The sequence below is a fragment of the Mesoplodon bidens genome, assembly GCF_964165515.1.
Source record: "Mesoplodon bidens genome assembly, chromosome: 2".
NCBI classification, from domain to species: domain Eukaryota; kingdom Metazoa; phylum Chordata; class Mammalia; order Artiodactyla; family Ziphiidae; genus Mesoplodon; species Mesoplodon bidens.
In genome coordinates, this window is record NC_138177.1 from 161,967,238 (window position 1) to 161,981,618 (window position 14,381).

Genomic DNA, 14,381 nt, shown 5'->3' on the forward strand with positions numbered 1-14,381 from the left:
GTTGGAGCCGAGGCGGTAGGCAGGAGTGACCTGGTAGATGTCATTGGCATGGACATAGCTATTGGGGCAGCGGGCGGTGGCCTGCCGTTTGCCCCGACCCATGGCCCGACTGTGCATCATGCAGCGGGGTGCGGAGCCAGCCTCGTCCCACCCATGGCCCGAGAACGGGTAGCAGTGGTCAGACACAACCCTGCAGGGGCAGCAGGAGGGAGTGGGGACAGAGTGGGCATGGGGCAGCCTGGCCCAGGCCCTTCCTGCAGGCTTTCCCTTCCTAAGACCCCCGCCTCATGCCCTCTTCCCTACCCCCTTGCTGCTCACCCTCGACGGCGCAGGAACCACCAGGCACCGTCAAGTCGCCCACCGCGGCAACCCTGCTGGTTGTGCGTGTCACAAGACAGCAGGTTCTGGGGCGACAGGACAGGTGTCATGTGCCCCAGAGAATGGATTGAGACTCGATCAGATGCCACGGCTGGTGGGAGGGGAGGTAGAGGGGCTGTCAGGGGGCTCAGGCCTTTGCCCTCCTTTCCCACCTGGCCAGCCCCTGCCCTTGAACGTACCTGCCGTGGAGAAGGCCCAGGAGCCTGCACAGTTGCCCTGATCGAGAGGGTCGTGGATCAGGTTGGGCCACTTCTCAGAGGCCTCGAAGGCTCTGGGAAGCACCTCCCCTGGGCCCAGCACTGTCTGCAAGGAAAAGGTCACTCTGTCTGCCTCCTGCCTCTGCCCCAGACTGCCCCTCAGGGGCCCTAGGCATTGGAGGTCTCCCAAGAGTCCAGGGCCTCAGTGCTTTGTGACCACCTAGAGGGGTGGGATAGGGAGGGTGGGAGGGAGACGCAAGAGGGAAGAGATGTGGGGATATATGTATATGCATAGCTGATTCATTTTGTTATACAGCAGAAACTAACACACCGCTGTAAAGCAATTATACTCCAATAAAGATGTTAAAAAAAAAGAGTCCAGGGCCTCCTGCAGTTTGATCTTGAGCCCTCTGTTGCTGAGAGAGTCCAGCAACCTCCACGGTGACCCAGAGGAAGACCCAGGCACCATTTAGTGCCTCTCTAGTGTCAGGTGGGGGGTGACTAGTCCTGTTTTACAGGTGAGGCAATTGAAGCCAGGAATAGGGAAGTGGTCGGGCCACTTTCCATTCTCAACCCCTGCCTCTTCCCTCCTCTGTATCTTCTGATCTGCTACATCCTTCTTCCCACCAGGACCTTGGGCTTCAGGCCCCAAAGGGCAGGGGAGGGAAGATGCAGTAAGGTCCCGTGACTGGGCAGGCTGCCAAGGCAAACAGCAGGAGGCAGAAAATAGCCGGAGGCCCAGGGGAGTAAGGGCAGGGGCAGGGTCTGGTCACCTCAGCCTTGAGCTGAGCTCCCTCTGCAGGGAGGGCCGCTCTGGCCAGCCACCGCCTCCTCCCTGCCGGCCACTGATGGAAGGAGCCTCCGGCATGTGCCCCAGCCCTGTCCCGCTGAAGTTCCTCACCCTTTGTTCTGGGTCTGGTTCTCATTTCTCCCTCTGGAGGGTCCCACTGGTGGGAAGGGTGAAACCCCCTCCTCCCTGGGGGCTCTGCTGAGATGGCGTTTGTTTCCGAGAATTGCTGCTCTCTGGCCAAAGCTGGAGGAGTGCCTGTCCCTCCCTTCCCAAAATACTAAGGTGACCTCCTGGCCCTTAGGGCCCTAACCCAGCCATACTAGGACCAATGACATTTTTCCCAAGCCGGAGAGGCCGGAGAAGCTAGGGAGGGTCAGATGCTGGGACCACAAAACTCAGAATCTGAGCCTCAGTTCTTGCAGTGCAGCATATCTTGTTATAGGCAGAAACCTAAGGCCCAGAGAAGGGGAGTCCCTTGTCCAGGGATACACAGCCTATTGGTGGGGGACAGGCCTAGGCCCTTGGAGAAGCAGGGCACAGGGTGCCAGCATCCCTGGGGTCGTAGGCCAAGAGGAGATGGCAGGATTGTGGGCAGGGATGGACTTACTTGAATCTCATTCATATTGGTGACGGAGGAAGACGGGCGGATGGTGCCCAGGCGGTAGCGAATGCCCTCATCCAGGGTCATGCCCCAGAAGGCACTGTGGTTCCCAGCCCGCCACCTGAAAGAGAGGGGATGGAGGTCACAGACCGGCCAAGGCTGGGGGTCCTGGAGGTATGCGCATGTGGGTGGGAGAGATGCCTACCAGCTAAATGTACACATGAATAAGATCTGAGTGTGGGTGTGCCTGGCAGGACATGCATCTCGGGCAGAACATATGTGTGTATGCGTGTGCACGTGCATGGGTGTCCACTCGGGGCATTTTTAGGGCCTCTCACCCATAGTTGCCTTGGTTGATGGCCTTGATCATGTTTTCATCCACCAGGCATGGCTCCTGGTCACACTCCCACTGCCCTTTCTCCTGGCAGGTGCTGGAAGAACAGGAGGGAAGGAAGAGGTGAGGTGGTGCTGGGCGTCCTTGGAAGGGAGGAGGCCTCAGAGGTCAACATGGGCCTGAAATTCTGCATCAGCACCTATGAGAGGACCACCAGATGATCCCATCCAGCCTGGTGGCTTTAAATGTCAATTTCAAACTTATGATTCTCAAGTTTATATCTGCTTCTCAGATCTCTCCCTAAACTCCAGATTCAAGGATCTTACTGCTACACCACATCACCTCCTGGGTGTCTAACAGGTCACACTCACCACATCCCAAACCAAATTCCTGTTCTCCCCTACTCCCAGGCCTGTGCCTGCCACAGTCCTCGAAAACGGCACTCCATCCTCTCCTGGTGCGCAGGCCAAAAGCCTGGGAGGCACCCCTGACTCTCTCACATGCTAACCCGATTCACCGGCAAATCGTGTTGACTCTACCTTAAAAACACATCCAGAATCCAAACCACGTCTCATTCTTTTCCGCAGCCACCACGGTCCAATCACCTTTCACTTGGATTCTGCTGTAGCCTCCTCACTGTTCTCCCCAATTCTGTGCTGTGCCCCCCCCTCCCCCACTTCGGTATATTTTTAACACAGCTGCCCAAGCGATCCTGTTAAACCCAAATCATATCATGCCATTCCCCTGCCCAAAACCTGTCACTGGCTTCACATCAAGAATAAGAGCCAAAGTCCTTCCAGTGCCAACAAGGCCCTGCACGATCTGTCCTCCTGTCCCCTCTCTGACCCCCTCGTCCCCGTCCTGGTTCCTGAGGTCCCAGCCAGGCTGGTCCTGACTGTTGACACCAGCCATGCTCCTGCCCCTGGGCCTTTGCGCTGTTCTTCCTCCAACATCCTCATGGCCCCCTCACTTCTTCTAAGTCCTTATTCAAATGTCACCTTCTCAGGGCGGCCTGCCCTGGCCACCCTATCTCAGCATCCTCCACCCTTCCTACCCTGCTTCCCTGTTTTCTTTTCTCCTCAGCCTGTCATCACTATCTGACGTATTATATCTTTAGTTCTTTATATTGTCTATACCTGTTTCTTCACAGAATCAAAGGTTCTTGAGGGCAGGTATTGTTTGATACCTTCAGTGCCTAAAAACAAAACCTAGCACATAGTAGCCACCCAATAGATATTTGTGGAATGAATGAATGAATGAATGAATGAATGGAGCAGTGCAGTGAAGTGATTAAGAGCATGGATTCTGAATTGAATCCAGGGTTCAGAGTCTAGCTGACTAGTCATGTGACCTTAGGTAAGTTATTTTAAACTCTCCCTCAATGTTGTCTGTAAAATGAGGATAATAATAGTACCACCTTCCAGGGATTAAAAGGCAAGCTTGCAAAGTACTCAGCCCAGGGCCTGGCCCGTGTGATGTGCTCAAGAATTGTTATCTTCCATGATTGTTCTCATTACAGGAACCCCAGCTCCCCAGCCCCTTGAGTTTCGAACTCATATCCAGCTGGCCTCCTGACAGCTCCTCTGGGTAGGTGAAAGGCATCTCAGAGTGGCCAAACTATCTCCCCCGAAACCTGTTCCTCCCTTAACATCCTCAACTCAGAAAATGGCACCTTATCTACCCAACTGTTCAAGCCAGAACTCCATGTGGTCCGTGGTGTCTCCCCTACCGCCTGCCCCTCACCCATACCCACCTACCACCAGCCTGCCCTATCAGCCGGTCATGAAAGACTCCGAATCCACCTGCCTCTCACCCCTCCACCACCACCACCACCCTACTCTGGCCCCTTATCCCCTCTCACCTGGACCCCAGCAGTGGCTTCCTAACCAGGCTCCCTGCTTCGTTGTGATTCCCTCTGCCCAATACATACACCCCACTCTTAAAGCCAGAGAGATCTTTGAACAACACAGATCAGACTGTGTGCTCCCTAAGTGGCTGTGCACGACACTTAGAGCAAAATGCAAAATCCTTGGCACAGCTTATGAGACCCACGGGACGCGGCCTGCCCCTCCTCGGGGCCTCTCTCCCCATTTCACAGCTCCAGCTGCAATGAGCTTGGTCCCACCTCCTGGCCGTTCCACAAGCCATTTCCCCCCATGTTCCCTCCTTCTGGGCCTGGGCCACTCATGCTCTCATCTCCCTGGTATCTGCATAAATATCCCTTCCTGAGTAGCCTTCCCGCGCCCCCACCCCACTCTAAACTAGGGTCCCCCAGTAACATCTTTTCCCCCCATCACACCTGTAAGGTTGTAATGACAGGTTTATTATTTGTGTCACCATTAGACTAGAGGCTCCAGTGCAGGGACAAGGACTGTCTGCCTCATTCTGGCTGCATCTCCTTGGCCCAGCACAGCACCTGGCACATAGTAGGTCTCTAATAGGTGTCGACTGAACAGTTGAATTCTATGAATTCTATAGTGCTTCTACAAGCTCATAGCTCTGCTATGACAAGATGCTAAACTGCATCCTTTCAAGCCTGCCCAAGGCTCCCGCCTCCCTTGTTCCCTTTTAAGGAGCCTCAGGGGACGAAGACCCAGTATGGCTGGGATCTCCAGCCCCAGGAGCTGCGGGGGCACTTTCAGAGAGGCTTTCATCCTTCCCTTCCCCCTCTGACTCTCAAAAGCATCCTCGAGGGCTCACAGAGCCTGGGAGGCCCACAGACACTGTCCCACACCCTCCCTCAGGTGTCAAGTGCAGGGAACACAGCCAGAACTGGCCTGGGAGGGCAGTGGCTTGGTCAGTCCTTTCCTGCCACCTCCCTCTTTGCCCCCCAGGGCTGTCCAAGCAGGTCTAGGCAGGACTAGTGGCAGCAGGTCCCAGCATTCCAGAGGGGGCCTGGGTGGCCAGGCCCTAGGGAAGGGACCGAGAGAGAGTGTTAACCCCTCCATGTCCAGAGGCATCCTATCAGTAACAGCAGAATCATGCAAGCATGCTCCATCTTTTGAAACACACACACAGGTCACACACACTCAAAGCATGCACACACACACATGCTCTGTTATCCAGACACACGCTAAAATGCAAGAGTCCCCACTCTCACTGTGACCCAGGCACCCCTCACGCCAGTGAGGCAATGGAAACAGCTTATGCGTAATGCATTCCAAAAAGTTTCCTCCTCCCTGGGGCCCTCTCAGTCCCAGGGCATGGGGTGGAGTGGGTGCAGGGCCTCCTCCTCTAAGTCTTAGGGTCCCCATTATTTCCATTAAGGCATTCAAGCCTTCGCACCTCCCATCTCAGGCCTCAGATTAGGGTAGGGGGGCACCCCAACCCCTTCATCCTCCTACTGGGAATGGCGGGGAGGGGTGGGGGAGGAGGAGGGGCCACATTCCAGGGAAGGCCCTGCTACACAGTCTGGCTGGCTGCCAGCTCAGCCACCCCTGACCCTCATCCGGTCCAGGGCAACGGATGCTGCAGTCAGAGGTTTCCTTCCTGGCGCCCCCTTCTTGGACTCTCCCGTGACAGGGAGAAAGGTTGGGAGGGGCAGTAGCCTAGCCCCAGGCAGGAGGGGCTGCACCTGGAGCTGGGCATCCATGGTTGACTGCTCCTGGGGACTGCTGTTGGAATGCTGGTACAGAAGTTGACATGGTCCGTGTAAAAATTCCCATGTTACAGATGAGGAAACTGAGGCTCAGAAAAGGGAAAGGCCTTGCCCCCAGCAAGTGAGTGACAGGGATAGGGTTTGAATCAAGTCTGTTCCACAAAGCCCACAAGGCAAGCCCCCAACACTCACCAACGGTTACAGTTGTCCCAGTAGGTTCCCAAGACTGGATAGATGCGACCCCTGTGCATACATCCTGGTGGGAGGAAAGTCAGAAAGAGAAGTGGAGCCAAGACCAGAGACGATGGGTTGAGATGGCCAGGTCCTCAGAGGTCAGGTGTCCCGAATCGTCCCAAACACACACACTCACACACACCAGCCCTCACTGAAACTAAAGCCAAGCTATAACTTAAGACATCTACAGGGTCACACACCAGCTGCTACTTGGGAAGTTCTTCAGTGACTCCAACCTGGATCCCTCTTGCTTAACTTGGATGCCAGCCACAACATTCCTTAGATCCTATGCCATTTAAATGAGTTGGGGTTTGGAGATGGGGAGTGGGAGGGGTATGGGGAAGCCAAAGCCCAGAGAAGGTAAGTGACTCCCCTAAGATGACACAGCACTTTGGGGTGACAACCCAGGTATGCAGTCTCACACCCGCAGCCGCATGGAATTGTGGGAAAGAATTCAAGTGACTCTCCTCTTGCATAAGGGCGAGTGGATGGTGGTGAGAGCTGAGAGCAGGAACAGACTTAACCCACCTCCCAGGAGTGACCAGCCATCTCAGGGGTAGAGTATCCTGAGCAAAGGCAGAGGAATTGTTAAGATGACGCTGACCAACCCCTGTGTGCTTTATCAGTCTGAGGGTGAGTCAGCAGGTGTGGCCAGCACCTTCTAAGTCCAGAATATGGAGACAGGCAGGACTGGGAGAAAGGGCAGGAGGCTGCTCTTCTCCTGGGCCAACTTAAAATCCCACAGACCGAGGCTCTTCTTTTTCCATCTTACTGGAGAGATTCAAGTTAGACCAGAGTGGGGACTTCCCAGAAGCGCAGAGAGAGGGGCAGGGTCTCTTTCCCAGATTCTACAAAACCTCCCCCTGGAAATGTCAATGCATCAGCCTTGCTCCTGAGCCTTGCTGAGTTTGGGCTTGACAAAGTGACCCACCCCTGGCCGTCTGGTGCCCACCTTGGATGGGGGGAAAAGGGGGTGGCACGCCGAGGCAGAAGTCCCAGAAGTCAGGGCAGCAGTCGGAGACGGTGCGGTTGCAGAAGAGGTCACAGTAACAGGTAGCACCCAGGTAGGGCAGGGCGCAGTCATCGGCGCGGCCGCGGCAGCACAGGTCCTGCTCCTGGCAGTACCGGCCACCCGCGTCCCGGATGCCCCGCAGGTGCAGAGCCGGTGCCAGCTCCCGGCGCCCACGACCCCGCTGGGCACCCAGGGCCAACTCGCCAGCCAGCAGCAGCAGCAGCCCCAGTGGACATCGCCACATGGTGCCTCCTGGGCCCAGGGAGGGCAGAATTCAGGGGTCAGAAGTGGTGGGCAACAGATAGTCCCTGGCACCCCAGGGACTGATCTCCCAGCTTCCTGGGGCTGTGAGTCCAAGGGGTTCCAGCAGGGACCCTGATTCCTGTGTCCCCAGGCAGGACAGGGGTAAGGAGCCACAGTTTACGTGCCCTGGCTTACCGGGGGAAGGGGCTTAGGCAAGAAATGGAGCCCCTCCCTGACCTGCCGGGGGACCTTCAAGGACAGGAGGTGGGGATGGTGGCATTCTTGGTGCTCCCCACTCGACACCCATGCTTCGCACCCGGGGTCTCCTCCTGTTCTGGATCCCTGTGCTTCCCTCAGCCTCCGTCCTTGATGGGGGTCCCTGACTTTGTGCCCCTCTGCCCCCCTCCACTCTCCCTCTCTGCCACCTGTCTTGGTCCCCCCACCTGGCCCCTCATGCTCTCTGATCCTTCTGTCTACACCGTCTCCCCTCTGAGCAGGGGAGCGTCCCTACCTGATGAGGGGTGTGGGCTGAGCCCGGCTGCCCTACTCGTCTCCGCCTTCCCGCTCCTGCGACCGCCGGACACTCAAAGTCAAGTGAGGAACGCGGGGCGGGATCGCTTTTTGTACCGCCCCGCCCTGCGCACCGCCCCGGCCCCGGCGGCGGGAGGGAGGGGCCCCGGCTCTTTTGCACCTGGAATAGCCCCGCGTAACTCCGAAATTGGGACTAGGGAGAGGGACCGTGAGCACGTGACTGACCTTGTTGGGTCTCCGGTGGAAGCCGTTCCCTTAGGGGCGGAACTCCAGCCGAAGCAGAAACAACTGTGGTGTGACACTGGTAAGGACTGCCCAGTGGGCTTCGCCGTGGGGCTGAGGGGCTCGCGCGGACAAGGGAAGATAGGGGGCAGCGGAGCTCCGAGTTTGGGACCTAAGTGTGGGAAATGATGGGGAGAGCGTGGGCGGCAAAAATCTCTAAGCCCCCCGTGACCCCTCAGTAATAAAGACAGCCATGCACACCCCTCTTCACAGTGCCCCCCCCGCCCCCACTAGGCTTGGAGCCGCCCCAAGCCGCCTCCGTTCCCAGGAATGACTGGAATCTGGAGGAGGAGGATTTAGGACCCTTGGGCTGCTCATCCTCCCGAGGGGGCGGGGTGGGTGTGGGGTGGGAGCTGCCTCCCTGCCCTGAGACCCCTCTTTGCGTCCGCCCTCCCCACTCAGCTCCGGCAGCTCGCCAAACACTGCTGCCTCTATCAACCCCTCCAGGGGGCATCCTGCTTGCTCGGGACCTGTCCCCCATCCAGGGTCCAAAGGAAGAGCCCTGCCAGCTGGCGCCCCCTGCAGAGCCCCCCCTTCCTGCCCTGGTTATAAACCCTGCCTTTGCCCAGGCTGGCCTGGGCCCCAAACAATGGGGCTTCTGTCCCGCCAGGCCTGCCCATCACCTCTTACCTCCCCATCGCGCAGTCCCCTCTCTTTCAACAGTCTGGGTCCGGGCCAGAGGATTCTAACAGCGGGAGGATGAAAGAGACTCCACCTGGACAGATCCCCCCATCCCTGGCCTGAGCCTCACAGCCGCCCCTAGGTGAGGGAAGCTTCAAGTATCGGGGATTCCCTTTGCCCTCTCTCTGACCTCCCTGCACCCCTCCCCCAGCCTTGGGGCATCCTCAGCTGGCCAGCCCCAGGGGGAGGGGAGGGACCAGGACAACGGGCATCTGTGACTGGGTTGACTGGGTTACCCCCTGCCAGGGGGTACTGGGCAGGGAGTCAACGAGGGAATCCTGCCCTGGGTGCGCGTGCGGAGGATGGAGGAGTAATGGCCAGCGTTGGCGGGAACACTCACAGGAGCTGGCCATCTGCTCCCTGAGGGGACCCCGGAGGACAGGGCCTAGATGAGACACTTGAGGCTCAGAAGGACAGAGCTGCCCAAGGGCACACAGCAAGAATGCCGTCTCCCTACCTACCACCACTCCACTCCTTTCCCCTGTCACCCTTAGTCACCCACTGCAGGTCTCAACACTCTCCTGGTCGGGAAGTCCCTTTCCCTGTCTAACCTCCATTCATCTTACTGCAAGGTGGGCCCCTCGTATTGGGAAGCAGATGAATGCTGCCTTCAGAAGAGTTCATGCCCAGAGAACCCACTTTCATGAGTCAGTTTCAGTGTGGTTCTGCGGCTTGGGGCTGGCCCGGGGGCATCTGGCCTGTTCTTTGCCCCAAATCACCCCCCTGTAGGCCACCCATGTTGTCAGTGTTGTACGTGTATCTGAGTCTGTGAGGTGTTTCTGCTTGAGTGTGTCTGAGTCTGCTTGTCTCTCTGTTACCTGTTATGTGCCTGCATATCTGTCGGGATGTTGCGTCTGTGTGGTCATGGGTTTGTCTGTCTTGCCCATCGGTGTACTGTTTGCCTGTATTTGTGTGCTTGTTGGCTTGTGTGTCGCTGTGTATAGCTGTGTGACTGTCCCTGTCTGTGTCTGCCTAGCTACTAGGTGTCTGTCTTGCTAGGAGTCCGTGTGTCTGTGTAGGTGTCTGTTCGTGTCTGTTCACGGGTTTTAGCTATCTGCCTGTCCCTGCCTGCCTGTCTGTCCATGCATAGGAAGCAGGAACACAGAGCGGGGAAAGAGCAGAGCCAAAAGCATGGCTCCGAGGTCCCTCGTCATCACGGAGCTTGGCACTGAGCCCGCCCCAGTGGAATCTTGTGACTCACTGGGTTCCTTGGCCAAAGAGGAAAGGAAAAGGGCAGGGCTCTGGGGGAGGGGCTGGAAACCACTTTCCTTTTCCACGGCCCCTCTCTTTCCTGGTGACTCATTCTCTGCCTTTATTCTTGTCCAAGGACCTAGGGCAGAGCAACAGGTGAGGAGATAGCAGCAGGCCTTACCCTCTGAGCCCTTTGGCTTCCTGGGAGGCAGGTGGCCTGGGGCTCTGCAGTGACTCTGACCTCCCTCACTTGTGACCCTGGGCAGACACTGCCTCTCTCTGGGCCTTGGTTCCCCATCTGTACTCAGATGCTCCCTAGAGGCCCTGTGATGCTCTTTTCTTTCTACGAAAGGGAGGCGAAGCTAAAAAGAGGCAGTGACATGCCTAGGGTTGCACAGCAGAACAGAGACCTGGGCCTCCTCTCCTCTCCCCGGGAGTCCAGTGCTGCCCCTCCTCCACCTCCCCCTTCCCCAGCTGTTCTGGGTGCTCAGAATGGACCCTTCTCCTCTGGAGGCTGAGCAGGGCCTCCTGGGAAGACAAAGACCCATTGTACTCTGCTCAGCCCAGGTCTGTGGCCGACTACCCACCACCTGAGGCATGGGGGCTCGGATGTTTGGGTCCCAAACGGCACCACAGCTAGAGCTCTGGGTCCCTTGTGGGCCCCTGTGGTCAGCTGGACACATCCAGAGCTTGGAGCAGTGAAACCAGGAGCTGAGTCTGAGATCCAGGCCTAATGTTGTCTGTGTTGGGCCCTGTCGTGACATGTCGGGCTTCCTGGGGCCTGCTGGACTGTGTTATCAAAGCACTGCCCGCAGGGCTGTGTGGCAACGTGTGGCGCTGCCGTAGCATGCTGGAGCCTGTGGGAGATGAGATTCGGGGCCATGTGGAAGTCTGTTGTACTGAGCCGTGGAATGCTTTCCTGTTTGATTTTTCTCATTCATTCCACACGTATTTGCTGAGCATTTACTATGTGCCAGGCTCTGTGCTAGGTGCTGAGCGTTAGGAAGCCGTGCACGTGGCGTGGGAACCTGGAGTGATGTGATGGTCGGGGGGTCTCAGAGAGGAGATGGCATTTGAGCTGAGGCTGAAGGACGAGACGGAGGCAGCCCTTCCTAGAGGGTGTTCCAGGGAGCCGGGCCAGCATGAGCAACAGCCCTGAGGCCGGGCACAAGTCGGTCTGTTTGAGACACAGAAGGAAGCCCAGAGTGGCCACTCTACAGTGAACGAGGAGGGCAGAGGAGCAGCATGAGCCTGGGAGGTAGGCTGCGTGGCCCGGCACGCAGGACCCTCAGGCTGTAGTTAGGAGCTTGAGTTGTCTTCTCAGCACTAAAGGGATTTCACCGTGGCAGTGAAATAATCTGATTCACACTCTGCCTGCTCTGTAGAGAACAGATGACTACAAGGTAAGGGTGGAATCAGGGGGCCCAGGTAGGAGGCGATGGTGTGACCCAGGCTAGAGATGCTGAGGCCTGAACAAGGCTGGGGGCCGTGGAGATCATGAGAAGCAGGCTTGTTGGGGACCTACTGTGGACTTGCTGGCAGGTCAGAGGTGATGGGTGAGAGAGGGGAGGAATTGAGGAGGACTTCTGGGTTTCTACCTGGTGGGTTGAGGATGGTCCCAAATTCTCTGCTATTCCCCTTCCTGGAGTCTGGGCAGGCTTGGGGACCAGTTGGACCCACAGAGACTGTGTGACCTAGGCTGGTTTCCAGCTCAGACTGGAAAAGCGGGAGGACAGAGCCTGGGGACGCTCCTATATCAGGAGCTGGGCAGAGAGCAGGAGAGGGCACCGTAGGCTGAGCAGGATCGGTCAGGGAGGAAGGGGGAGCCCAGGTGAGAGAGCTGTCAGGAAGCCAGGGGAAGAGAGTGCTTCAAGACCTAGGAGGGGAGCTGCCCGTGTGGAATGCTGCGGAAAGGTCGAGTAAGCTGAGGACAGACACGTGTCCACTAGATGTGGCAGCAGGGACCTCGGGGCCACCTTGACGGAGCAGTCTCAGTGGAAGAATGAGGATGGAAGCTGAATGGCAGGGGTGGAACTGCAAATAGGAGCCAAGGAACCAGAGAGAACAACCACTGGCCACTTTTTAGAACGTTTTAATGCAAAGGGAAGCTGAGAAATGGGGCTTTGGCTGGAAGGAAGTAAGGAGGGTGAAGGGAGAGTTTTGTCCAAATATGGATACTATAACATCGTATCTCTGTGCAGATGGCAAGGAGCTGGGGAGGAACGGATGATACAGAGAGAGGGGATTTCCCAGGATCAAAGTTCTTGCTAAAGTAAGAGGGAGGAGACCCGGAGCACAGGAGGAGAGAGCTGGCGTTGGATAGGAGCAGGGACAATCATCTGAGAGGCAGAAGAAGAAGAGGTGGATTTGTAGGATCAGCCATGCAAAGCTGAGGGAACCTCCTCTGATGGTTTCTATTTGGCCAGCGGAGTGGAAGCAAGTTGCAGCCAAAGTGAGACAGGAAAAGAGGAGGGGACGGAGGATCAAGGATTAAATGTGAAATAGTTATCACAGTCAAGCCCACTAAAGAAACAGAGTAGGATTTCCGGCAGTGCGGAGTGACCATTCGAAGTTGCTGACTGTGAATTTGTAATGACCCTGGCCGGCCAGTCTGTTTACTAGTGTGTTTTCTGCCATACACGGCAAATGCCAAACGCGGGCCTTTTCCCAGGTAATCCTATTAAATCAATTGGCAGATGGGAAAGTCAGGACTCAGAAAGACTTTCTGGCTTGCCCAAGGGTCACACAGCTGGGAGGGGCAGAGCAGGACCTTGAGCCCAATCCCTGAAGCCTCTGCAGATGCCAAAACTATCCAAGGACTAAGTTGACTCTCACAGCCGGTAGTGTTCATGGTCGTCCGCTATGGGTGCAAGTGGGGAAATGCAGAAAAGAGAAACAGGGCTTTCCTTTTTCTGTTATATTTCTGTATATTGGTGCTGGGGCCAGTTGAGTACAAAGCGCCCCGAGTGCTGCTTCCTTGCAAGGTCTATTTGCTGAGTAAGGACACCATTTCTTCATCTCTATCTTTATCTAAATGACTAGCTTCTTTCAACCCTAGGCCAGGAGTGGGGAGATTTTTGGGGGGGATTAACGGCTCCCCCTCATCTCTTAATTATCTGCCCTCCTTCGATTCAGCATTACTTTCACTAAAGAGAGCTCCCCAGGGAACAGTAAGCTTGGTGTTATCATCAGCAAACATCTTAGAAAGCGGGTTCTGTTTTCCGGTGCCTATTTACAGAAACATTTCCACACCTTGCTTGGTGTTTCCAGGAATTCCTGATTTTCCCGGCCAGGAATATTAATAAATGGGTCTTGAAAAGTACAAGAGGCTCTTCCGTGGCTGCAAGCACATTGAACACTTTTGCCTTTTAATCCCTAAGCAGAAAGTAATAAAGCCCTAAAGGTTGGGTAAAAACCCAATGTGATAGAAAGAGTCACTTCTAAGAGCTAGATTCTCAGGGGGAAATGCTGTGATGTGACCCTAGTGGTTGTAATAGGTTGAATGGAGCCCCCCAGAAAGATATGTCCAAGTCCTAATTCCTAAAACCTGTGGCTGTAACCTTATTTGGAAATGGAGTCTTTGCAGATAAAGATCTTGAGATGAGATCATCCTGAATATCTGGGGTGGGGGGGCCGTTGGAGGTGTGTGCTAAATCCACTGACAAATGTCCTTATAAGAGACACACAGAGGAAGAGGAGGAAGCCATGTGACCATGGATGCAGAGATTGGAGTGATGCGGCCACAAGCCAAGGAACACGTGGAGCCACCAAAAGTTGGAGGAGGCAAGAAGCAGATTCTCCCCTTGAGGCTCCAGAGAGAGAATGGCCCTGCTGACACCTTGATTTTGAACTTCTGGCCTTCAGACTGTGAGAAAATACATTTCCTTTTTTTTTTTTTTTTTGCGGTACGTGGGCCTCTCACTGTTGTGGCCTCTCCCATTGCAAAGCACAGGCTCCGGATGCGCAGGCTCAGCGGCCATGGCTCACGGGCCCAGCCGCTCCACGGCATGTGGGATCTTCCCGGACCGGGGCACAAACCCGTGTCCCCCGCATCGGCAGGCGGACTCTCAACCACTGCGCCACCAGGGAAGCCCCACATTTCCTTTTTTTTTTTTTTTTTGCGGTATGCAGGCCTCTCACTGTTGTGGCCTCTCCCGTTGTGGAGCACAGGCTCCGGACGCACAGGCTCAGCGGCCATGGCTCACGGGCCCAGCCGCTCCACGGCATGTGGGATCTTCCCAGACCGGGGCACAAACCCGTGTCCCCCGCATCGGCAGGCGGACTCTCAACCACTGCGCCACCAGGGAAG

The 14,381-nt window shown here is 56.3% G+C and overlaps 1 protein-coding gene and 1 pseudogene across 5 annotated transcripts in view; one reads left to right on the forward strand and one right to left on the reverse strand.

Annotated features, from left to right (window-relative positions):
- The window catches only part of LOC308605436 (methylosome protein WDR77-like), a 524,245-nt pseudogene that overhangs the window by 396,337 nt on the left and 113,527 nt on the right, over positions 1 to 14,381 (forward strand). The window lies entirely within an intron of this gene.
- The window catches only part of TINAGL1 (tubulointerstitial nephritis antigen like 1), a 34,838-nt gene that overhangs the window by 1,937 nt on the left and 18,520 nt on the right, over positions 1 to 14,381 (reverse strand). The window contains exons 3-10 of one of the 4 annotated variants that reach the window (XM_081217419.1): positions 8,144 to 8,312; positions 7,085 to 7,396; positions 6,091 to 6,154; positions 2,305 to 2,397; positions 1,973 to 2,087; positions 558 to 681; positions 319 to 469; positions 1 to 190 (exon numbers count right to left, since the gene is read on the reverse strand). In XM_081217419.1, the coding sequence (XP_081073545.1) occupies positions 1 to 190; positions 319 to 469; positions 558 to 681; positions 1,973 to 2,087; positions 2,305 to 2,397; positions 6,091 to 6,154; positions 7,085 to 7,388 (1,041 nt within the window). In that variant the 5' untranslated portion in view covers positions 7,389 to 7,396; positions 8,144 to 8,312. Of the gene's footprint in view, positions 191 to 318; positions 470 to 557; positions 682 to 1,972; positions 2,088 to 2,304; positions 2,398 to 6,090; positions 6,155 to 7,084; positions 7,397 to 7,898; positions 7,993 to 8,143; positions 8,313 to 14,381 lie in introns of those variants that run through there. The other 3 variants (XM_081217420.1, XM_081217422.1, XM_081217421.1) reach the window with 3 other exon arrangements.